This window comes from Ctenopharyngodon idella, chromosome 8, assembly GCF_019924925.1.
Source record: "Ctenopharyngodon idella isolate HZGC_01 chromosome 8, HZGC01, whole genome shotgun sequence".
Taxonomy (NCBI): domain Eukaryota; kingdom Metazoa; phylum Chordata; class Actinopteri; order Cypriniformes; family Xenocyprididae; genus Ctenopharyngodon; species Ctenopharyngodon idella.
The window spans coordinates 14,724,405-14,748,845 of NC_067227.1; the positions used below are offsets into that span (position 1 = coordinate 14,724,405).

Here is a 24,441-nt window from a genome sequence, read left to right on the forward strand (position 1 = left end):
GATTTTCTGCACAAGTATATACCTTATATATACCTTAAACACGAAAAAAAAGTTGTAGTAACTGTTTAAAGACTTTTCATAAAACATTTTGAAATTAATCAACATACACATAGTAAATATAAAAAGTGAAATTTATTCAATTACACACACCCATACCACATGCATTCTGCACTTATTTTTGGCTTCTGCAAATGGAGATAAAAAGACAAAGGCATCATAAATACTGTAACAACATATACAAAATAGTTCAATGTCCTCAATTGAACATCACTATTATTTTAAAAAGTTTCATGTGCATTCATCATTCTACCACACAATTCTGACTAAATGCCTTAAAAACACCTTGATATGAAAACAGTTATTGCCATCGGAAAATGCAAAAATAGTGCAAGTAATGAACAAAGATGATATGAATATGCAAGAAGTATAACAGATTGTAAGTCTCAGATTTGTTTTGATTGTCCAGTGGGATTAAACCAGTTAAGGCACTACCAAATCACTACAAAAAGAGACTTAAGTCATCCCAGCAAAATGTGCAAAAGTCATTTACTAAAGATTCTAAAGCAAACTGAAAACTTTAACATCACTTTCAGACTGACAATTAAAAACATAAATATAAAACGCTACACACAAGCTATTTACTATTATCTCATTGCATTTTCTTTGACTTTCAGGTGTTAATTAAACTGAGCCATTACATCGAAGGCTTGCCTCCTCTGCAGTGGTTGTTTTCAGGCATCCAGAAGGCAAATGGGTTTATAAAGTGCTTTGCTGTTTACATATACATGAATAACAGTATGATAGTTAATCTAATACAATTCTCAAGTATTTCTCCCACCTTCATATGACAACATATGAAACTGACAGTCTTTATCATTAGGTCTGCAAAGGTTTGCCACAATTTTGGTCAATTGCCACATTAGAACTGTACATCTGTCGCGGACTACTACACATCCAACACCGGTTCGGTGGTCACAGAGGTTTCAAATGATTACCAGTTCCCATTAGATACAGCACATAACTATCATTTCCTCAGAATCATGCAAAAACATGCAGGATAAGTCCATCAAAACAGGATCATTCCATGTAACTTAATGAGACTAACATTACAGGCATGTTTCTCATTCAGTCCCCAACACTGTGTTTTAATACCATAGTACTAAGATTAAAGTCACTTGAAGTGCCATCATGCATTTGGTGTGGAATTAGAGGTGAGAAGCTTTACACATGACATCTATTCAACCAACTGATTCTTTTTTCACACAGTATTCTGAACAAAATAGATTTTTAAATCAGCAGATGCTGCTTCTGTTTATATACATTAAGGATCATACATTTATCAATAGAGATTTCATCTCTGCCTATTATGAAAAAGTCTTTTCTCACCTTTTTTTGGCTTTGTAAACCAAGTATCACATTTTAAATGAATGGGTGAGTGTGAGTTTTTACTTTCATGAAATTTAAAATGGTAACTGTTGATGAAATGAGATGTAGATGTGGGTTTGATGCATCACACATATCCTTTGGGCTGGAGGGAGGAGAGTCGCCGCTCAATACACTGTTTACCTACAGAAATGGTAAACAAATGTACATCAGAGATGAGACAAAGTCCCTTTAAGGCAAGTCATTTCATTCGGCGGCCATCTTTGAAATGCCTCTCGTGCAGCTATTTCAGTCATGCAAGTACAGCTCCTATCTCTTTAAATGGGGAAACATCAAATTCCCCAAAGCTGTTCACCAAGCTTATGATTAAATTTCTTTTTTGAACTCACCAATGAAATCTGACAACAACTTTCTCAAATTTTGTTTCTAAACGCTCAAATCAAGAAAAAAAAAAAAAAAAAAAAATTGCATTTTTCAGGCCGGACCAACCAATGCGCAACATGCAGTCATAAAGATTGTTTCTATATATTCCATGATATTATTTTCATTTTTGAAATAGAATTATTTGTTACATTATAAATGTCTGTACTGTCACTTTTGATCAATGCATCCTTGCTAAAGTATTAATTTCTTAAAAAAAAACAGTATATACAGTTTATCATACTGACCACAAACTTATGAACGGTAGAGTAGGTGTGTCATACTCACATTTGTTGATATTGTTTATGTCTGTAGTCTCTGTAATAATTAGGGACAGGCCCTCCATCAGCAGTAAGGCTTTATGGTATCGCTCTACAGAGGTTTCTCCATGATGAAACATCTCGTCCAGCGCTGCCGTCTGTACCTGATCATATAAGAGAGGAGCACAACTCATACTCTGTATTACAGATTAGATACAAAGATGTTTCTCCTCATATATTGTAAGAAAGCAAACATAAGTGTGTTAATACCATCTGAACGGTGTGTGTGTAGATGAGTCTCTCAGCAGTAATGTTGTTCATGCGGTCCATCAGTCTTTGCTTGCTGCTGAAGAAGAGCTGGAGTTTCTCAGTGAGAGAACGGCAGGAGTTCACACACCCCTTATACATCTCATTAAGCTTACGTACTACTGCAAGAGCAACACACACACAAACAACATACCAATCAGAATTAATGTCTTAATTACAGTATGTCCATTTATTAATGATATATGGTTGCATAATTTAGAGATTTTTTGGTCCCAATTTTTATAAAAGCAACACCATGGAACATTTGCTCAAGGTTCCCCCCATGTGGTTGATAAGCGCAATTATCTGTATCAGTGACTTAAATGCTGTCGCTGTATAAGCTTCCCCATGGGCAGCGCAATACATGTGAATTTGTTGACTAAGCTGACGGAACCGGCGAATGCAGAAACCTCGTTTGGAAACCATGTCCACCGACCAGGTAAAGTAGTCCATGTTACACCATGTTCTACAAATATCATTACATAGTTTTATTTATTGTTACTCCAGAATTGAAAAGTACAATAACAAAAAGAACGGTACTATGTTAGCCTAGTTTTTTTGCTCGCATAGTTCGTATGTAGCATTGTTTGCAAAGGGTGTAATTTGTATAATAGAATAAAATGTTGTCCGCATGGTTTTGAGACTTGCATATTAGAACGTTTCGTCTTATAGTTAGCTGTTGGCTAACTCCACCCAGGCTACGCGTAAAATATGTGATGTATGCCATTCAGCAGGTTGCGCTCTTCCACTGGCAGGGGATGGGCGGGGCTGTGTGTACCAACCCGAACTAGAAAACTTGCAGAGTGTGGTTGTAGCTGCTGGCTGCTCAGCGGCAGTAGAATTCGTCCGGTTAAGAGTAGTTCTACCACTGAAATAATTTTAGAGACATTATTTTAAGGTCGAAAAACTACATACTACATACTTGTACCAAAATTTAAATTCATCATTTGTTACAGTGCACTTACTTACATACAGGTTTTTACATATTTAAAAAAAAAATACCTGCATGTAATTACAGCTGTAATTAATTTCTATAATTACATCTATAATTAGATTGTTGACCCTTCCTTTACCCCTTAAAGGGTTAGTTCACCCAAAAATGAAATTTCTGTCATTAGTTACTCACCCTCATGTCGTTCCAAACTCACAAGACCTTCATTCATCTTCGGAACACAAATTAAGATATTTTTGATGAAATCTGAGAGGTTTTGTATCTCCCATAGAAAGCAACGAAATTACTATTATTTTTGTTTTGTTTTTGCGAACAAAAAGTATTCTTATCGCTTCATAACATTAAGGTTGAACCACTGTAGTCACATTGACTATTTAACCATGTCTTTACTGCTTCTCTGGACCTCGAATGGGGTAATTACGTTGCTTTCTATGGGAGATACAAAACCTTGCGGATTTCATTAAAATATCTTAATTTGTGTTCCGAAGATTAACAAAGGTCTTGCGGGTTTGGAATGACATGAAGGTGAGTAATTAATGACAGAAATTTCATTTTTTAGTGAACTAACCCTTTAACCCACCCTTAAACTTAACCATACTCTGAAACCTGTAGTAGCAAAACATGACATGAACACAATAAGTACATCTACCTAACATTTTTTACCTAATATAAAGTGGGATAGGGTTTTTGTTTTTATAGATTTTTCATTAAAATTGTTGGCTGTTTTTGGTGATTATTTGCTTGGAGTACGTGACTTACCTTGTTTAACAGATCCTGATGGGTAGAGCTTGCCTTCTTTGATCCCGGCCATCGCTGTGTGTAGCGCTGAGGACAGCAGCTCGGCACACTTCATATAGAGGACCAGCTGCTCTGCAGAGCTACATACACATGTGACACAGTGTGCGTGACATAATATCATACACATGACACTCGTGTATGTTTACGGATGATTGAGTAGTATCTCACCTCCACTCACGGCTCAGCAGGCTGATCTGGTCAGCCACCATGCTCTGCTCTAAGAATGAAGCATCAAGAGCCATGTTCCTTTCAGTCCCACTGTCCTTCGTTCGAGCGACCTCTATGATACAGTGGGAAAAGGCTAGAATGAAGCGCAGTCGGCTCAGCAAGTCTGTATGCCCCTCCTGTGGAGAAGAAGCAGATGGCATTTTCAATATACTGGTACACAAGTGTTTTATTTCTAATTGTTAATAATGGCCAGCTGACTGACTGTATTTTTCATACATAATGTATAGCCCAATTATTTTACCTCCATAAGTGTCTCCTCTGGCAGTTCAGGTGGTACAAATGCCACACCCTCACTGAGGTTTGTTGCCATGGCATCTGTGTAACCATAGCGCAGGCTGTCAGGTGATCCGTAGTCCTCGTGCAAATGACCGTAAGTCCAGCCAGGGCTTGTTGGGCTGGGAGTGCCCACTTTAACAGCAGATGAGGTGAATTGAAAATGCATTCTGAGTCTAACAGATACAATAACACGCAAATACAATACTTGTGTTTCAATCTCATTAAGTAAAATAATGGAAATGTCACCTGAGAAGCGTCTAGGCCGAGTAGCGTGAGGAGGTGTGTATCCGAATTCAGGAGAGCCCAGCATGAACACAACTCCAGCAGGACTGCCTGAGCCTTGCTCTATGCCATCACTGCCACAAGGGGGTGCTACAGAGATCAGCACACAGGCATTTTAAACAGCAGATACACTATGAGAAGTGCCTGATGCTATGTTTTTATAATATTATCTACAACTATGATTAACTACAGATATAAAGACAACATCTTTAAAAAGGTATTATCATGGCATTAGATAATTGGCGCCATAAGGCCTATAGCTTAGTTATAAACTTGTAACAAGACTGTACATGGTTATTATGGTGCTTTTAAACACAGGGTCAAAATTGTTTTAAAAGCATTTCTGAAGATATACCTGTAAAACTTTGTTTGATTGAAGAAATATACAATTCCCACAATTTTGACCAATGAATTTCCATAACATTTCAATGACTATTCCAGTCATTTGTGATTACTCATATACATCATAATAGGGATAAAAAGACTATCGCAACTCCTGTTTCATGCCAACTTTAAAGCTCGTCCTTTGTTGAGTGGCTAACATCACTGTTAGCATGAGCTCATACCTGTTGTGTCCATGGGTTTCTCTGAATTTAAGCTCTCACAGCTGCCCCTGTCAAGTTGATGTCCGAACACAGCCTTCAGCAGCTTATCTGAGAGACGGCCGGTACTTAATGACCTACAACACAAATGACCCATAAACACAGCTCTAAGGAACAAACTCATCTTCCAGTAATCACATCACTGCAGTGATTCCAGTGCTGATTATGAAATATAACTTATCACTAATGTGTCACAAGCTTTCTTTACCCTGAACTAAAGCCTTATTGACTAATACCTTTTGACCGTGTCCCTTCTTTCCGCTGGCCTGAGAAGTGGCACACGGGGCCCTGCAGTCGGGTACTGTGCCAGGTCTTTCAGGTCGGACATGGTCTTGGTTCGGGTAGTCAGGCCTCGCTGAACCAGCGCCGTACTTGGAGTTTGACCAGAGACAGGCCGCCGATACAAATCCCACTGAAATGAAAAGTAATCACTTATATATGTTAGTGCTGTAAATTGATTAAAATATTAACTAATTTATCACACATTTTTCTGTAGTTAACCACAATTAATCACACCTAACATTAAAAGTTTGAATATATTTTTATATTGTAATACATTTTTTTCACACTGAATATCCAAATTAATGTAGACATAAAGACTGCTACTGAGGTCTTTATTATATTTTTTCCTCAATTTCTGGGGATGAAATTAGAAATTATAGCCATTCAACATTACAGTATTCATCATTTTTAACATTTAATAGCGTAAAAAAAATATTATATCAACTTTTAAGTGAACTTAAAACAATCTTCACATAAACCCATTATAATAAATGTCAAATTTAGCTGTGCCTTTAATATAGTGTGGTTTATATAGTGTATATAGTAATAATGATGTTTGGTATCTGTCAATATTAGCTATCTTTTTTCTTTCCCTACTAAGTTTATTTTTTTTTTTAGTAAGAAAATTACTAGTTAAAACATTTGGTATCAATATTTTTATGTGAGCATCAATCCTCTCAATACAATGTCAGTATTGCAACAAACTTGGTTAATTACCATTAAAAGTTCCATTTATTTGCAATAAAGTTTATTCGCAAAATGCAAATTCCACTAACACTAAGAACAAGTTTCTTATGCTCACCAAGGTTGCATTTATTTAATAATAAAAAAAAGGATAGTTAAACAGAATATTAAGAAATATTATTACAATTTAAAATAACTATTTTAAATAACTACTTAAAATGTAATTTATTCCTGATATAGCAAAGCAAAATTTTCAGCAGTATTACTGCAGTCTTCAGTGTCACATGATCATTTAGAAATCACTAATTGCTGCTAAATTACATTTATTATTATTATTAATGTTGAAAACAGTTGTGCATTTTTTTCAGGATTCTTTGATGAATAGAAAGAACGGCATTTGTTTGAAATGGAAATCTTTTGTAACATAATCAATGTGTTTACAGTGACTTTTGATCAATTTAATGCATCCATGCTGAATAAAAGTATTAATTTCGATTTAAAAAAAAAAAAAACATCTTACTGACCCCAAACTATACCTAAAGATTTGATCAAATACTTGAATAAAGTAAACATGTATTATATTTAGTTCTGTGTTGAAGTCATTACAAAATCTAATGACTCGCTCCTCTATATTGTAGTATATTCCCTGATTAGCCAGCAACAGTTACTCACTCTGTGCACTACAGATTCTAGGCTGTTCCGATGACCCCTGAGTCTCTGGGTCAGGGTCGGGTCCATGGTCGTCAGGTCAGTGAAGAAAGGATAGACCTGACCAGGCCGCTGATCTGAGAGACAAAATGAAACAGAAGAAGTAGGGAAGTCGGAACAAGAAGTCTTACAAAAATCAAATTGATATACAGTGAAACAGGTATTTTACCTGCAGCATTCAACCCCGTCTTACTGCCAACAGGCTGGGGCTGGATGGGTGTATCAGGAACATTTCCCACTGAAAAAACAAAAAACAACAGCATTCTCTATATGCTCTACAAAAACACATGGTTTCCTCACCTTTGATCAATGAATTTCCATCAATGTAATATATACTATTTGAATTAGCTTTTTTTTTAATTTTATATATTTTCAGTTAATTTTAGTTCTAGTAATTTGGTCATTTCTATGTAATATTTCTATATAGCTTTAATTAATATTTATTTCATTTTTAGTTTTTAGCAATTTTAGTACTTCAACTTCAACTTATTTTATTTCAGTCAGTCATTTTTAATTTTTAAGTTTTTCATCTAATATTTATATTTTATTTCGGATTTATATCAATTATTGAAAACTTTTTAATAGTAGTTTTAGTTTTAGTTAACAATAACTGATTTCCATGACTTTAATTGAGCTTTCCAGTTGTTTGTAATTCAAGTGATATGAACTGGTTTCTTTACCCTGTGGGGAAGGTAGAAACGGTCTGGATCCTCCTGTTTCTGGAGAAGCCCTGATTTGCCCACATGTTGGAAATCCATTTGAGCAGCAGTGATGTACAGGTGTTGTTGTCCTGAAATAACATAAACAGAGCTCATGTGCTGATGCATGGGGCATTCAGGAGCACATTTGTGCATTTATGTATTCTTATCATGTCAGAGAGAGAGATATAGAGATGAACCCAACCTGTTAGACACTTGTAGGTTCTGCTCCATCCTGTGGTAATTGTGTTTTTGTGTCGGTACGGGAACAGGCACAGACTGAGCGTAACTACTGCTACACGACTCCAGAGGCCTAGCGAGAGAGAGAGAGAGAGAGGGGGGTTGAATGATTTGCATGTCATATGCAGAAACATACATTTAAACCATTTGTTCTCTAGTGATCTGTGAATTACTTTCATCTCTAGAATTCCTGCTTTCTCCGGTCAGCCAGCTGTCTCTCACTTCACAAATGCAAACAAAGGCTATTGTCGCCTTCAGAGAGAGAGTGTGTTTTTTCACAGTCTCTGCTGTATTAAAAGCTAATCTCCATACTAATGCACACACAGTACCTGGAGGGGCTTGGGGAGGCTCTGACAGACGGGGAGGATGACGGGGTTTGACCCACACAAGCAGCGACACCCAGCAGTGAGCTTCTAGAAATAGTACACATACACAGTTATGCCATTACTGCTATGCTATTAAACCATCATCCAGCTATATAATATAGACCAGGGTAGGGTTGCACCAGCCGTTCGTAAGTTCTTTCTTAAATTGGAACGTAAAGTCCACACTAGTGGCTTAGTAACTACTAGCTAGTTTGTAACTAACTCTGTACTTTTTTCGGTTGCACCATTTGCTCTTAAGGCAGAACGTAGCTAGTAGCTCATAAGGTCTCCGCAAAGTAATGCGTAGTCACATAATATGACGTTTACCCACAGTGATCCTTCAAATACATGAGCAGAAGTTGTTGAAATTCCGTGAATTTCAGTTTATCCTTCATTCGGACTTATTTTGCCTCACGTAGCTAACAGTAAAAAAGTTTCCATTAAATATAATAGCCTACTACTTAATCATGAATGTTTTTATATGTAAATAACATTCAGAAACTGTATTTGAAACGAAATTAATAAGGATCAATAAATAAATACTGATACAAAAAAACATAAGAAATGACATTTATTGATTATGACTGATTTTATTTGACATGCACAACACGGAGTGATGGGAACAATGCACACAGCGGCGCGCTGTTTAGGACGGGTTCGTGTTGAAGAGTGGCTAACAAAGTAATCTTTTCACATAATGTTCTCTTTCTTAAAATGTAAGAGAGTTTAAATGTCAGCAGCATCATATATGTGTAAAGAATGAAATCTGTCAGGTAAAACAAGAGTTTATTGATGCAGTTCAGTCAGTCTGCTATTTTATTCCAACCGTTACTCCTGATAGGAGGCTTCCGTAAATATTTAGTGTATACGTAGAGTTACGCTTCAACTAAGTTTAATGGTGCAACACACAAATATTTAGTAGTGCGCAAGTTGTAACTTTGTGCCCATTTATGTCAAAACTAGGCTAGGTTGTAATTTACGCACAGCTGGTGCAACCGGCCCCAGGGGTTTTCCATCTTTTAGATGCCATTCCACAGACCCCCAAATATGATCATCAACCTCATGCAATGGACCACCATCGTAAATTTAAAAGGCAGCTGTATAATATAATGTTTAAAGACCCAATTTATACTAATTTAAATTGGTAGACTATATACACTATACCACTATTAAATATAATTTGGAAAATATTGGATTACATAAAGTTCTTTTTTACAATTTGATTCTATACGGTTAGATATTTTGATTCTGCACTGTATTTTTATTTATATCTATAAAAATTTTGATTTTTTTAAATGTTTCTGAAAATGTCTATTGCTAATCAAGGCTTTGCCATAACAGGAATAAACTACATCTTAAAATATATCAAAATAGAAAAGTGTTATAACATTTCACAATATTACTTGTTTTTACTTTATTTATGATCAAATAAATGCAGCCTTGGTGATCATTACAATCTTCTTTCAAAAACATTAAAACATCTAACTAAACCCCAAACGTTTGAACAGGAGTGTATAAACGTGCATCTTAACTAGTCTTTTAACAAGGTCATGAATGCATTAGATGACAGACACAGATGTTTAAAAACTGCTGGAATGTATTTGAAAATTTGTTATACTCAAGTTATCCTCAAGCAATTTTTGCTATCATGACTGTAAGGTCTTCCTTCTTTCATTGCACAAATGCATCAATGCATAAACAGACCTCTTCACAGAACCATAAAAATGGTTAGCAGGTCAAAAGGTCAACTGACTCTCTTGAAATGAATATTCATGACACGTGACATACTGGCAAGCAAGCAAACCGTTATGTTAGGTGCAGAAACAAAATGTATGCACGTTTGTTGTGTAGGTTAGAGTTGAGAAGCATGTCACATGCAACTATATACACTGTGTGTGGCCTGTGTCACTTTAACCCTTAAAGTATTGGGAAAATGTAAACTCACTCACCCGCTGCGCATCAAACTGTCCTGCCCTTCTGCTGAGACTAGTTCACCTACAAGAGTGATCAGATTGAGATTTATATTTGTGCAAATAAAGCAGTTTTGTTTGTTACATAATCCAAAGTAGGTCAACGAGTGTGAGGGCTCATCTTACTGGTGAACTGACCCGGCACCATTACAAAGTCATCGGACTCGGAGGAAGAGGAGTCTTTCAGCAGGGAGCCTGGAGACGGTGTGGGGTTCATTTGAGGGAGGGCCCTCGGAGCTTCAGTGTCAGACTGTCAAGAAAAACGTCATATATATATATACACTACTGTTCAAATGTTTGATGTCAGTAAAACTTCTTACATTTTTTAAATAAGCCTATGGAAGCATGTTTCCACCACGGAATAAAAAAAATAACTAAAAAAGGTAATTGCCACTTTTTATCTCACAATTATGACTTTTTTTTCTCAGAATTGCATGATATAAGCTCGCAAATACGAGATATAAAGTCAGAATAGCATGTTATAACAGACAATTCTAAGAAATAAAGTAAGAATTGCAAGATAAAACTGACTTTTTTCCTCAGAATTACAAGCAATAAAAAGTGGCAACTGCAAGTTGTAACGTCAGAATTGTGAGATAAACTCGCAATTGCAAGAAAATGTTAGACGTGAGCTGACTTTTTTCCCCCCCTCAGAATTGGACCTCAGAATTATTTCTCACAATTCCGAGAAAAGAAGTAAGAATTGTGAGATAAAAAGTCACAATTACCTATTTAATTTTTTGATTTGTGCTATTTGCGAGTTTATATCCCACAATTTTGAAAAAATTCAGAATTGTGAGACGCAAACTTGCGATTTCTAGAAAAAGTCAGAATTGTTAGTTAGTCACAATTACCTTTTTTCAATTTTTTGTTTTTGTGGTGGAAACAAGCATGCATAGAAGTCTCTTATGCTCATTAAGGCTGCATTTATTTGATCATAAATACAGTAATATTGTGAAATATTATTACAATTTAAAAGAACTGTTTATCATTTTAATACATTTTAAAATGGCATTTATTCCTTTGATGGCAAAGCTGTCATTACTCCAGTCTTCAGTGATTTGGTGCTCAAGAAACATTTCTCATTTTTATCAATGTTGAAAGCAGTTGTGCTGCTTAATATTTTTATGGAAACGGATACATTTTTTCAGGATTCTTTGATGAATATAGAACAGCATTTATTTTTTATAACGCATCTTTGCTGATTAAAATTAATCTTACTGACCCCAAACTTTTGAATGGTAGTGTAACTATATGGTACTGTATACATTATATATAGCGTAAGAATATCACAATACACCTCACATGCACTGTTACTGTGTTACCTGAGTAGGGGTGAGGCGAGAGGTTGAGGAACCGCTGCTGGAGCTCACAGAGCCAGAGATGGGATAGGTGGGCATGGGCACTGGAGAGGCTAAGACAACAATGAACAGATGTAAATGTTACTGTAACCAAAGCTACAGCAGGTTAGTTTGAAAAAAGTAATGTACATCATAATCGTACATTTCTTCATGGATGTACTGGCCTCCAGGAAAGGATGGTGGAAAAAATGATCTGAAATAGACAATAATCACTTGTTTATAATCACTTCCTGGGAATTATAATTGGTCAATCTATGATTTCTACAGAGTCTTGTAAAGTGTAAATGTGTAAATGTGTGATTGTATGTGTCCACTCACCAAAGTCCATGCGTTCCCTGTGGTTCCTCTGCAGCAACCCAAGTAGAAGGTGTCTTAGGTGACTGGAGGTTTCACGTGGAATACTGGGAAAAGCATTTCAGGTGCTGTGTTAGTCACTGACAGAAATCACAACCTGCACAGTTCTGTGTGCATGTTTATATTCTTGTGCAAGGGCCAGAGTAACTCTGTAATTGACTAAGTAGAAAAGTGATACTCATGAATGCAAACATTGCAACAGTCTTGTTACATAAAGCTTTACTTTTAAAGAGGGAAAGGAATGACAGATGGAAGAGAGAAAAACAATGAGAGAAAGAAACCGGTTCTACTGCATTCACAACATGTATAAATATAAACTGCGGTTGTTTACACTACCGTTCAAAGGTTTGGGGTCGGTTTTGCCCATGTTTGTGAAAGAAGTTTCTTCTATGCTGATCTGGTGCTCAATTTCTTATTATTATCAATGTTGTTTTTATTATTAAAAACAGTTGTACTGCTTAATACTTTTGTGGAAACATATACATTTTTTCAAGATTCTTTGATGGATAGAAAGTTGAAAAAACAGCTTTTTTGAAACAGAAATCTTTTGTAACATTGTAAAGTCTTTACTGTCACTTTTGATCAATTTAATGCATCCTGGCTAAATAAAAATATTAATTTCTTTCAAATTTACAACACCAGAGACCTTTAAACCTGCATAGCACAAACTAAACCGGATCATGTTGACTGATGACTAACATACAGTTCTCAGGGTCACTTACCTGGGACTCAAGCTCCGGTTTCTTTCATAGAACTGCCTCAGTTCCTGAGGAGTGTTTGCCTGGAAAAAGATTTTAGAAAGTTAATTATAATGAGGTCAACACAATTTCTCAAATTCTTTCTCTTATCATCTGGGGGGAAAAAAATCTGGACGATAAAAAAAAAAAAAAAACCAAGAATTTACAACGAAGGAGGGAACTTAATCTGAATATCTTTTGAATTGGGCTAGTAAGCAACCACTCTTAATACTCGAGCAATGTTCTAACTGCTCTCACCATTACAGCAAGTTTTGCAAGATCAAATACCACTCAAATCTAGTTAGATAAAGATATTGTTGGTTCACTTAACCACACAAATCTAGTTAGATAAAGATATTGTTGGTTCACTTAAAACTATGCATTGCTTGGCAGGCAAATAACAGATATTTTTAGACTTGATACTGGATTATAGTTTGTTGTGAGCAGTATCACTTGACTTACTACATTCGTCTTTGTAAACTCTGGCTGTGTGGGATGTAAACATTTGTTCTAGATCTGAAGTTAAATTTTAGACTAGAGGGACTGTTTCTACAAACCATAAAGGCTTTCTAATGGCGGCAGGAATAAGCAGTAAAAGTAATATTTCCATGCAGGATAAGGTAAACAATGGTTAGGATAGAGACAACCGATCTGTTCTGAATGAACTCAGCGACCCATCTTGACCCATCTGCAGACGGATATCACATTGCAAGACTGTCAGAAATTCCTAATACATAACCAACTCTTTCTGAAGCCTAAAATATGAACCCATAAATAGACACGGTTTTGACCGTGTGCTCAGATGGGGCTCACATGTTAGCTGTGTGGAAACTGTATGAACAGAGGTCAGCTTAATAATACATGATGGCACATGCATCACCTTTTTAGGATTAAGAACTAGCAGTGACTGTTATGAATTATAACAAACTAGTAATGACCAGCCTGAGGCAATATTCAGCAGAAGTACTGCAGCAACAAATTACACAAACATGCATTTTTATTTTGCAATATGTTCATCACAGTGAAAAAAAAAAGAGGAACTCCCTCTTCTGGTAGTGCAACCAGAGTGATGCCGCCCATATGAGTGTGCATGTGTATATGTTTGGGTGTAAGCATTTGTTAGTAAATAGGAGGGTGTGTTTAGTTTCAGAGGCATATGGTACTGTTTATCAGTGAGATGTCACAATCATGTCTCACACTCTGCAGGACATAAATAACCAAGGGTGCCAGACACATGAGCTTTCGCAATGAAATAGTTCCAGAACAATCAGGACCGACGTAGTCACACTCTGTGACATTGCTTGCTTTTCTTGATTATTATACACTACCTTTAAAAAGTCTGGGGTCATTAAGATTTTAATGGGGCAAGCATCGCAAGAGTGTGTTTTCTATACGTAATTTGTTGGCTAGATGACTACAGGTAAGAGTGGGCGTGGGTCTCGCATTTTTTTTAAATGCAAAAGAATGTTCTGGATGTATGTATATATATATATATATATATATAGAGAGAGAGAGAGAGAGATAGAGAGAGAGATGTGAGTGTGCATGTGTCAGGGGAAACCACGCTCGTCTCTTTGGGTCATACTATTAGTTGTTTTTGTGCCAGTGTGTGTATGTCACTGACTTGAAATGGGGCTTTGCCAGTCAAACACTGGTAGATGATGGTCCCTACACTCCACAGATCAGCTTTGGCATCATAATTCTGTGACATGATGACTTCAGGAGCCTGTAAATATGAGCAAGATGATTAGTATAGTATGAGTAGTAAAACATCTGGAGTAAGTTATACAGAGTAAGTCAGAAAATCTAATACGTGAGTATGTATGTACATTATTATGCCATACTTTCCTGTAGGGCTGCACAATTAATTAAAATAAAATCGAAATTGTGGTATGGATATCGTTCTCCCTCGGCAGAAATCGCGTTCCGGGGGGGAGAAATGGGAACGCGGGGGCACCGCGATGCGACCGCAAAGGGCACTTTCACTTTCAAAGGGGCAGGGGCTAGCCAGACGGGACTTAAACTTTGTTGGCTGAAGACGCAAGTTTGGTTTGAAGATGAAAAACGTACTAAGCACAACATTCTCTCACCATTCCTGATTTGTAACACACACTCACTGCATTCGGCGTAGTTTTGCGGCTGTCAGAGCAGAAATTAAAGCTGCTGCTCTATGTGTTTTTCTGTCGTCTCCGGTCACATTGTGATCCGATTGACCAAAACGCATCTTAATATCAGGTGTAAACAGGGCCTTTAATCAAAATAACCTCCCTTCCCTCTTGCAATGGCATCTCTTCTCTGATGACGTGTTTACTTGTGCTGGACAACCTGTCACTCATGAAATCACAGCAATAGTAAACTACTACCATCCAACCAACGGAGTTGTGCAGGGATGACGTCAAAACCCAGAAGACTAATTCGCCAGTGGTTCCCTTGAGATTTTCTTATTTTACTTACAAGTTAAAAAACTTTATAAAAACCCATAAGACTGAGGTAAACATAAGTTGATGATACTTGGACGTTTTTTTCTACAAAGTAAATTACACACACTCACACCCCAAACATTTTTATTTAGTTACTTATTAGGAACACACGTTTTTCTTTAAAATAAACATAACAGCTTCAAAATTCGCCTTTTTTGCTATGTGTGTGGGTAATTTATGTTGCCGAACAAAATGTCCAAGTATCATACTACTTTTTAAAATCACATCTTAAATCAAAATTCCAATTCGATTTTTTCCCTAATCATGCAGCCCTACTGAACATTTGGATAATACAGAAGATGAAAGTTTTGCAGTCAAGCACTCACCATGTACATTGGAGAGCCACATAGTGTGGCAGCCATCGTGTTTCCCTGCAGATAACGTGCAAAGCCGAAATCAGCTAAAGAGAGAGATAGAAAGGAAAATCAGTGTATGGTGGTAAGGACTACATTTAGAAGCTTGTTTTGGTAGTGATGGTGCACAAATGTTTACAGCAAGTGTCTTTTAGTTGTTTGACTTTACACAGCTGTGTAGTGACACACAGTGTCTACATAACGCTCAAGAGCAAACATAACAGCGTCGTAAACACCTAAAACAAACCGCAGTCATAACACAAGAACAAAAACACCACAACCAACCACTGCCAAACCTGATATCTCAATCTTACAGTCGCATAATCAGTACATACTGATCCATGAGCAGTCTTTTAGTGGAGGGTTCAAAACTGTGTACTTTGACCCAGAGCACTCACCCAGTTTGATGCAGATGTTGTTGGGGTTGGCCTTGCGACCTGTGTTGTACGAAAGGAGAATGTTTTGGGGCTTTAGGTCACGGTGAATGATGCCTTTACTCCTTAAAACACTCATGGCTCCCGCCAACTGCTGCAGTAATACGCGGATCGTGTCCTCGCTCAGAGAGCCTTTAGCTATGAAGAAAAAGTTAGGAACAAACAACTGATTTCATTATGATTTACTACTTAAAGGATTATTCTGATGAAAACACTTTAAATTGTGGGATATTACATCATTGTTTACAAAGAGTTAGCGATCCATCAAAAACAAAAAGTCCAGCTGCCATCCGCCTCCAAAAACCCAAGCCCCCCTTCTCCAGTGCACCTCATTCCTTCCACTCAAAACATGCTGGTTTCATGAAGTCTTATTTTTAGCCTCTATGTTTTCCACTCCAGAACAGGGCAGATAACAGACTGACAGGTGAATGAGGTCAGGATCGGGTTTGAGTTTCAGCAGGGGATCTTGGTGTTGTGCCAGGGAGTCTGTGGTAAGAGGTGAGCGGGTGAAGGCAAACACAGCCCCTGATGAGGCTGGCATGGACCTAAAGCATAACAATGCTACAAGTCTTATGGCTTAAAATAGACTGGTCAATGCAAACATGGTAAATATAGCCACGCTGGAATGTTTATGGTTATATGAAGATGTATTCAAAGCCCGATGTGTGTGTCTGTGTGTGTGTGTGGATGAGACCACTTCCAAAGAGGCTCTATTTGTGGCAGCACATGTGTGAAACTAAGCTATTCTCAGAGGTCCTGAATTATCTTTCTGAGGAACGATCTGAGTTGTTTGTTTGGTGAATATATCTCTGCAGTTTCAAGAGCAAGTCCAAGTCCAGAGCAAGTTCAAGGCTTCAACCTTTGAGAAACAGACCTTGGTCTTAAGTCCTGTCAACAATCTTAGAAACAATCGACCCTTCGCAAAGACCCGCCCCCCCTTAGTTACTGTTGCTTTGTCCGACAAGCCATGGTGCTGTCACGCCACACAGAGTGAAAAATACATTGCGGAGCAAAGAGGACACTGACAACTCGTCAACAGACAAGACAGAGCAGGTTACTTTTGATATTAAACAAAGTCCCAGCTTTCAAATTGTGTAATTTCTTAAAAAAATTCGAACAATAAAAACCGTTTTGTGGCTCTTTAATGTGTCTTGACAGATTGCTGTAGCGCCTCAGCTCAAACGGTTCGTGAATTGATCATCTCTTCCTACTAGTTAATTTATAGCACCAAATAAACATGAATGAACATCAGAAGGAATGTTGTTTCAAACGCGGAAAGACGTCAGTACGCATAATTTTTCAAGTTCAAGTCCATCGAGGTTAATCTAACTCCTGACTGCTTTGTCGGACAAAATGGCGGATTCGGCGTTATGATTGGTTAGATCGCTTGTCAATCAAACTCCCAGCGAAGGGTCAATTCACATCCTTTTGTGAAAAAACAAGACAATGATGAAGAAACAATGCAAACAATTCCAATAGATCATCCCAATAGCTGAATTTTAGAGATATAGAAGATTTTGCAAAAAGGGATAGGGATCGAACAGGGTTATTATTGCTCACTAAAACAAAAACTAATAAAAAAGATTTTTGTTAACTGAAATAAAGCTGAAATAAAATTAAAAAAAAAAAAAGTATCAGATGAAAAACTGAAACTAAACGAAAATGAGAAATGTTGCCTTGGCATCTAACTGAAATAAGTTTAAGTTGAAGCACTAAAATGATTGGGGAAAAAAAAAAAAAACTAAAACTGAAATAAAAACACATTAACCCTAAATAGTAATATTAAAAAAATAACAATAAAAATGCCGAAAGCAATGAAAAAAAAGCTAATTCAAAATATTAATAAAAGCTATAATAGTATATAAATAGTACTAAAATAACACTGTACCATATCAATTATAAGACAATATATGTACTTTTATTCAGTATAAGCTGTTATTGGATATATATTGTCTGATTTTAGATATTAATGTTGTTAAGGCTCATTTCCAATATATTTACATTTACATGACTATTTTCTCTAGCTTTTTATATATATTAATGTATATATTTATTTATATATATTAAATTTTATATATATTTTCATAGCTGATTTTCTGGTCTTGTTTGTGTTTGAAATCTGTTATGTTGCATATAGTTTTTTTTTTTTTTTTTTTGATAGACTTTGGGCATATTTTACCTTGATCAACAATCATTGTTTTTAATGGTGTTATATAAATAAAGTTGACATTGACATTTTATCTTTGTTTTGTTACGGAGCCTCTGTGCTGCTCCAAAGTCTGTATAAAAGCTGCAGTGAAGTATGCCTGCTCTGACTGGCCAACAGAAGTAAACCAAGCAGGTATAACAACAAAAATTAGACACCTCACCTGTAACAATAGTTGAAAAAACAAAAAATCTTAATTAGTTATGTTTAGTGCCTAATTTGTGTGTTCACAACAAGGACAGATACAGGGCACACATAATAGTGAAAGACATATGACATACTGAAGTGAGGTTAGTGTACTTACAGTGTAAATACTCTGCTAGGTCTCCTCCATTACAGTACTGTAAAATGAGAGAGTCAAACACTGTAAGTGTACAGTTAACACAAAATAAACTCTCATCAGAATATAAGAGTAATCACAATAACACCAGGGCTTCAAATGGATTTATGCTAACACAGAACAGAAGTGTGAATTAAGCTTAGCATAAAAGACATCCTGCAAGGGACGGTGAAATTTGACCTCTGATTTTTTCTTAACTTCACACGAAATCTATTTTGAGGTTTACAGTGGGTATGTGAGAGGTGCAGCATGCCATCTGGACTCACCTCCATGACAAGATAGACACATCCCGATATCTCCTGCAGACAGAGACATGTGGCACACAGTTAAACATTTAGAAATGATTATATGCAAGAAACACTCAGCAACATGCCATATGACAGCCATGGCACGAACTCTTCATTGTCTAGATCAGGACAGGCCTCTGGCTAGACACACAATAGATGGCAGTGAGTCACAGTTGACTCATCATACAAAGCTTACACTTACCTAAGCCTTCTATGAATTGTGTGTTATTATAACATGTGCTTGCAAGCAATACAAATCGCAATACGCGTCAGCATGACAGGTTTTATTTGATTAACTCTTTCAGGTACCGTGGGCTGTGGGAAATTTTTCCCTTTTGCTTTGAAGTTTAAAATAGTAATTTTTTATTTTTTTTTGCAAACACTTCAATTGTTGCTTAAGGCAGGGCAAAAGTAGCATACAAAAGTGATGATATAGCTTTAGTTTATCTCTAAAGCTGAGTGCACAATTGAAACTAAAAAAATCTTAGCAATATTTTTATTTACTAAATAATTAATTAACAATAATTATAATAATAATTAATGAAAATAATTAGTCATTAATAAATTAAAGTATAAATAAAAAATATAAAAGTAATATTAGTTCTAATAATATATATTTTTAAAAATGAATAGTATAATATTATAATTAACGATTAAATTAAATAATTATTTATTGATTCATAATTATTATTGCTGTTATTACTATTATTATTGAATAATACTATTGAGTATTATAATTAAATTGTGTGGACTTTCTAATTTGCTTATTTGACGATAATATATATTTAAGCACATTTTATACCAGGCAATTTTGAAAGAAGTTTCAGTCTCATACTGCAGAAGATATTATGTTTTTATGCTAATAAGCACACAAAATAAATTTATATTGAGTGCAGCATAATGCTCTTCACTGGCCAAATCATGACCTTTGAGAGCCTCTTAATGTGCAGTAGAAACCACCTTTAAAAATGCCCTTTGACCCCTAGAGTGCATAATTGAACCCAGTATGGATTCTAGGTGATTTGTTACCCATTCATGCCAATGAAATTCAATGCAGAAATTCTGCTCCTGAAAGGATTAATGAAGCTGATCAATATGTCCACACAGGGCAAGTGCCATGGTGACCAGTTATAACCAGTTTGAGTGAGGTATTTACATGGCCAACTTGTTGTGTAACAAAAGTCCCATTTGGCCAATTTCCATGCAGTCCCTGCGTGTTACAGCAGTCGGGACAGAAGCAGGAGGTGTCATTACCCACAGCTGACTGACATACATATCAGCAGCCGGCCGGCGTGACAGAGCGCTGGGAGGAGCGTGCTTTAGTCAGCGACAGCGTGTGTTTAAATAACATATTACATGAGCAAAAGAACTTTTATGTTTTATGAAAGACAACAGACCCTTATGACTTCAAAGTTGTGTAACAGCTAATTTTATGAGTGTGACACAATTATTGTGGATAAAGGCTTAACGTTAAGCTTCCTGTGTGTGTGTGTGTGCAGAATCCATGAGAAATGAAACCAGGCCATCAGCAGTAATGCAAAGTAAACTAGGTAAAGCCCAGCCCAAGGCTATAGACCACACACAGAGGGCAAAATACACTTAAATTATCTTCTCCAGACATATTTACAAGGCCTTAGAGACTGTCAAAACATTATGATCCTTCAGCATACAATACAAAGGTGTTTCGCAACAACAAAAGACTGAAACAACATAAAGCTTAAAACAAACATAGTTAAACTCAAAGCTGTTCCACAGCATGTTTCCACGAGTGCAGGATGGGGTCGAGAGTTGGGTTTCACTGACTAAGCATAAGTGTCATTTTCTTGTGCTATTGTTCAGCACTCATGCAGGGCAGCAGCCGGCCACCTGGTGCACATTGTGCTGTCAGGTGGATCCAATGCTTGGGGGCTGTCTGCTGGACTAACCCTGCTGGACTAACACATGTAATATGCTGTAAATGCTGCCCAGATGGAGATTAAACTGATATCGGAGCCAGTCAAAGGTGGTGGTCCTATAATTGCAGGTTTGTTTAGTATCGAATGCTCCTGTGTCAGCCCTAGCAGTGCGTGAGGTGTAATGGAGCGAGCATGAATTATTAGTGTGCATTCACTGTCAGGTCATTCTCTACGGATAATGTGGTGAGAGGCTTGACTATCTATGCAATCCATATATATAGGTCATTGACGAATATGGTTTTTAAAAGTGTAAAAAAACATAATAAAGATCTAATTAATTTTGAAGTTTTATTAAGTGTTAACAATGAGATTATGTGGTTTTTATAATCAGTTAACACTGCTTTTGTCACAAGTTTTTTAAATATTACAACATTTTCCATGTTTTATAGCGGTTGTACCGAATGACCTGATGTTTCGGGACATGGGTATGAGCAAGTGAAAACATGAATTTTTCAAATAGTTAAGAGAGAGTTAGTTACTTTGCTTCATGACCATGTGGTCCTTTGCAGGTGTGAGAATGATGTCACATTCTGTCACATGATATTGACCACATGACTTGATTCAAAATGGTCCCTTTATATCGGTTACTCCAAATGACGTCAATAAAATTCATTTTTCCGGACATTCTTTCTCATAACAAAGCAACGACTTCTACACATTATTTTAATACCATTTTGCACTATGTTGATATATGATGTTATAAAATCATGCCAGAATAAAAAAATATATACATTTATTACATTTTAAGATATTTTAATCACAAAATGGTTAAACCGAATGACCTTTTGACACTTCAAAATCTTTAAAATACCTTAATATGTAGCTAAATATAATTAAAAACTTTTGGATTCAATAAAAGAGATCTAGTTGTACTACCTTACATACTTTGGATGTCATATCTTTTTTTTATTATTAGTAAGGCCTTTAGACAGAAAAATGACCTGTCATGTCGTTGACCCATATATATATATATATATATATATATATATATATATATATATATATATATATATACCCATATATATATATATATATATATATATAAATAATTTTATAATGTAATTATTATATATCTAATTTTATTTACTTTGATTTTTATTATATATATATATATATATATATATATATAATATCATTATTATTATATATGTGTAATATGTGTGTAATTCATTATTTAATTTTGATTTGATTCATATTTATTGTCCTTTTATCTTATCATGGTCTTTTAACACTACAAACAATTTGAAGTAAACCTGTTATACTTCCTCAAGGGCACAATACCACAAGATGGAAGGTGTAACCCACTGTGTTAAGTTTCTTAAGCTCCCTACACCTGAGACAACCACCTGTCATCAGATAAGCTCAACTGCCTGGATTTCAGTCCTCTATTCATTAAGATACATTGATAAGGGAATCCTACATCAGACAACGTCTGTTCTGTATGCAAATTTTAGAGACAGTCGGTTAAAAAGGTGAGCTGGGCTGGCAGGTGCTGGCTAACGCATGCACAGGTGTTAGGTGTATACTTCAATAGACAGACATCTGTCATGGCTGCCATTGTTTCATGAGCCTTTTGCCTGTTTATTTTTAGTACTTTTGCCACAGGAGGTATTTTGAGATTTAGGCTTTATCAGTTTTATCTGCCTTTCACAGAGCCCACCTTGAACTCACAGAGATGGTTTCACGGTTTCTGATGCAAGATACTGCAACATGAAATCATTACTCACGGTGAGTCAGACATAGGCTACATCTATTCACCATGGCTGCCTGGCTGCTAATAAACAGTGCGTGACATCAGTGGGAGGGATTTAACGTTTAACCAATCAGATGAAGGGAACTGCACCCATAATGTCAACACTAAGCCATGCGATATTCGAGTTATAAATATCTTCAGTAACATGGAAAAAAACTTTGTTTCAATAGATTAGAAACCACTTAAAATAACATAGTAGGCTTAGACATATATCCCAAATTACTCAATTCCCCCAAGTTACAGCAAACAGTTAGCAGATACATACCTGAAAGTCCAGTAAACTGACAATATTCTCATGTTTCAGCTCCTGGTGAAAACACAAACACACACACACACACACGGGTTTCACTAGATTAGTGAGCAGATCTCATAATGTAATTGCTTCTATAAAGAGCTGATGACATTTGTAGCTTTGATATCAGTAGCTAAACGTTACTAGCCCATGTAGAAGCCTTTCAAACAGCGAGAACAGCTTACATGTTTCGTCTTTCGACATTCTAACTATATTTATGAGAATATAAAAGAACCTGTCACATTTTAAAAGTATAATATCAAACCGGTGCGTACACAAACAAACGCACCCAAAGTGTAACTACGAAACTCACCTTTAATATCTTGATTTCTTTTCCTAGGAGTGACTGTGATTTGGCGAGATTTTTCTTGTTAATGCATTTCACCGCGACCTCAAAATCATGTTTCTATGGATAAGGAGATCGTTTTACTTTATGGCAGTCGTGTAGAATGATTATTTACATATTCCGTTACGGGCATTAGGAAAACTTACCTGTTTGTGTCTTCCTCTGAACACCACAGCAAAAGCGCCGTGTCCTATCAGATCTTTCCTGTTGAACTCGTATTTTCCAACGCTTTCCATGGCGTATAAAGTTTAATGCAGTTCAGCAAATCCACGGGTGAGATCAGGGTATCGGATCTCTACAGCACAGAAGAACTGGTCCCGTCTATCGCTTCCCATCAGCTGCTTCGCACCTAAACAATCTGACACTTCGGTCATGATCGGTATTCGCTACCTTCTTGTTAATACACTCAAAGTCACTGTCATCTTGATGATACTATGTTAAAACACTGTTTTTGTCACTAAGTTCACAAACGTGTGCTAAATTAGATTCGGAAGCTGTCAGAAGTCGGTCGTGACGCCTCGGCTGCGCTGTTTTGTTTGGAAAGTGCTCTACGTACTTTCCAAACAAAGCTTGAACTGTGCGTGTTCACTACACGCATGCGCACTACCGGTCTGTCTGTACACTAGTGGCTGGATCTGCGCATGCAAGGAGCCGGGGCAGAAATGTTAACCCTTATGAACTGCTGATGTTAACTTATTTTCAATGCTGTATCTGTTTCTGACAATGGAAGAACAATAAGGAAACAAACAGGGTTGACAGTCAGGAAGAAGAAAAGGATTAAGGAATGCGTCATGGAAGGGAAGGAGGCAAAGGTAGAAGAGGCCATGTGTACGTCACGTTTCTGGAGAAATAAGGGCCACTATTGCGGACCATGTTCTCAGTCATGACCTTTACAATGGCTGAGGCGGGTCGAAAGGTACAGCTGAATGCTGGGAGAACAACTTTGTCCTCAATCATTCAAACATTTGCACACAGAACAGGTATGTTATCAAACAATGTGCACTGTACTGTAATATTGTATACCTTCTGTAATGCTTCATATTACAGTAGTCCACTTGCAATCAAGTGGCACCAAGATGTTAGCAGCAG

At 36.5% G+C, this 24,441-nt stretch overlaps 1 protein-coding gene across 2 annotated transcripts; it reads right to left on the reverse strand.

Annotated features, from left to right (window-relative positions):
* Window positions 1-113: 113 nt before the first annotated feature.
* On the reverse strand, window positions 114-23,893 carry ulk1a (unc-51 like autophagy activating kinase 1a). Of its 2 annotated transcripts, none has more exons than XM_051903297.1 (28): window positions 23,499-23,893; window positions 23,320-23,412; window positions 22,980-23,021; window positions 18,986-19,018; window positions 18,684-18,720; window positions 16,138-16,311; window positions 15,713-15,786; window positions 14,531-14,632; window positions 12,892-12,950; window positions 12,134-12,216; window positions 11,958-12,008; window positions 11,780-11,868; window positions 10,593-10,704; window positions 10,434-10,479; window positions 8,449-8,532; window positions 8,085-8,192; window positions 7,862-7,971; window positions 7,351-7,419; window positions 7,146-7,258; window positions 5,744-5,919; window positions 5,472-5,584; window positions 4,870-4,995; window positions 4,589-4,755; window positions 4,288-4,463; window positions 4,081-4,199; window positions 2,334-2,491; window positions 2,092-2,227; window positions 114-1,566 (listed from the first exon to the last, which is right to left on the reverse strand). In XM_051903297.1, the coding sequence occupies exons 1-28, from the start codon at window positions 23,586-23,588 to the stop codon at window positions 1,511-1,513; spliced, it is 2,796 nt and encodes a 931-aa protein (XP_051759257.1). In that variant the 5' UTR covers window positions 23,589-23,893; the 3' UTR covers window positions 114-1,510. The 2 variants fall into 2 exon arrangements, with proteins under 2 accessions (XP_051759257.1, XP_051759256.1); XM_051903296.1 differs by having other exon boundaries at window positions 10,581-10,704.
* Between the last annotated feature and the right edge of the window lie 548 nt (window positions 23,894-24,441).

Excerpts from the sequence above, each read along its gene's own strand:
- ulk1a (XM_051903296.1), bottom strand. The coding sequence starts at position 23,588 with ATGGAAAGCGTTGGAAAATACGAGTTCAACAGGAAAGATCTGATAGGA. Across the intron at positions 10,480-10,580 it reads GGTGCCGGGTCAGTTCACCA|GTGAACTAGTCTCAGCAGAA; the intron begins GTAAGATGAGCC and ends TCACTCTTGTAG. Across the intron at positions 7,972-8,084 it reads AACCTACAAGTGTCTAACAG|GACAACAACACCTGTACATC; the intron begins GTTGGGTTCATC and ends ATGTTATTTCAG.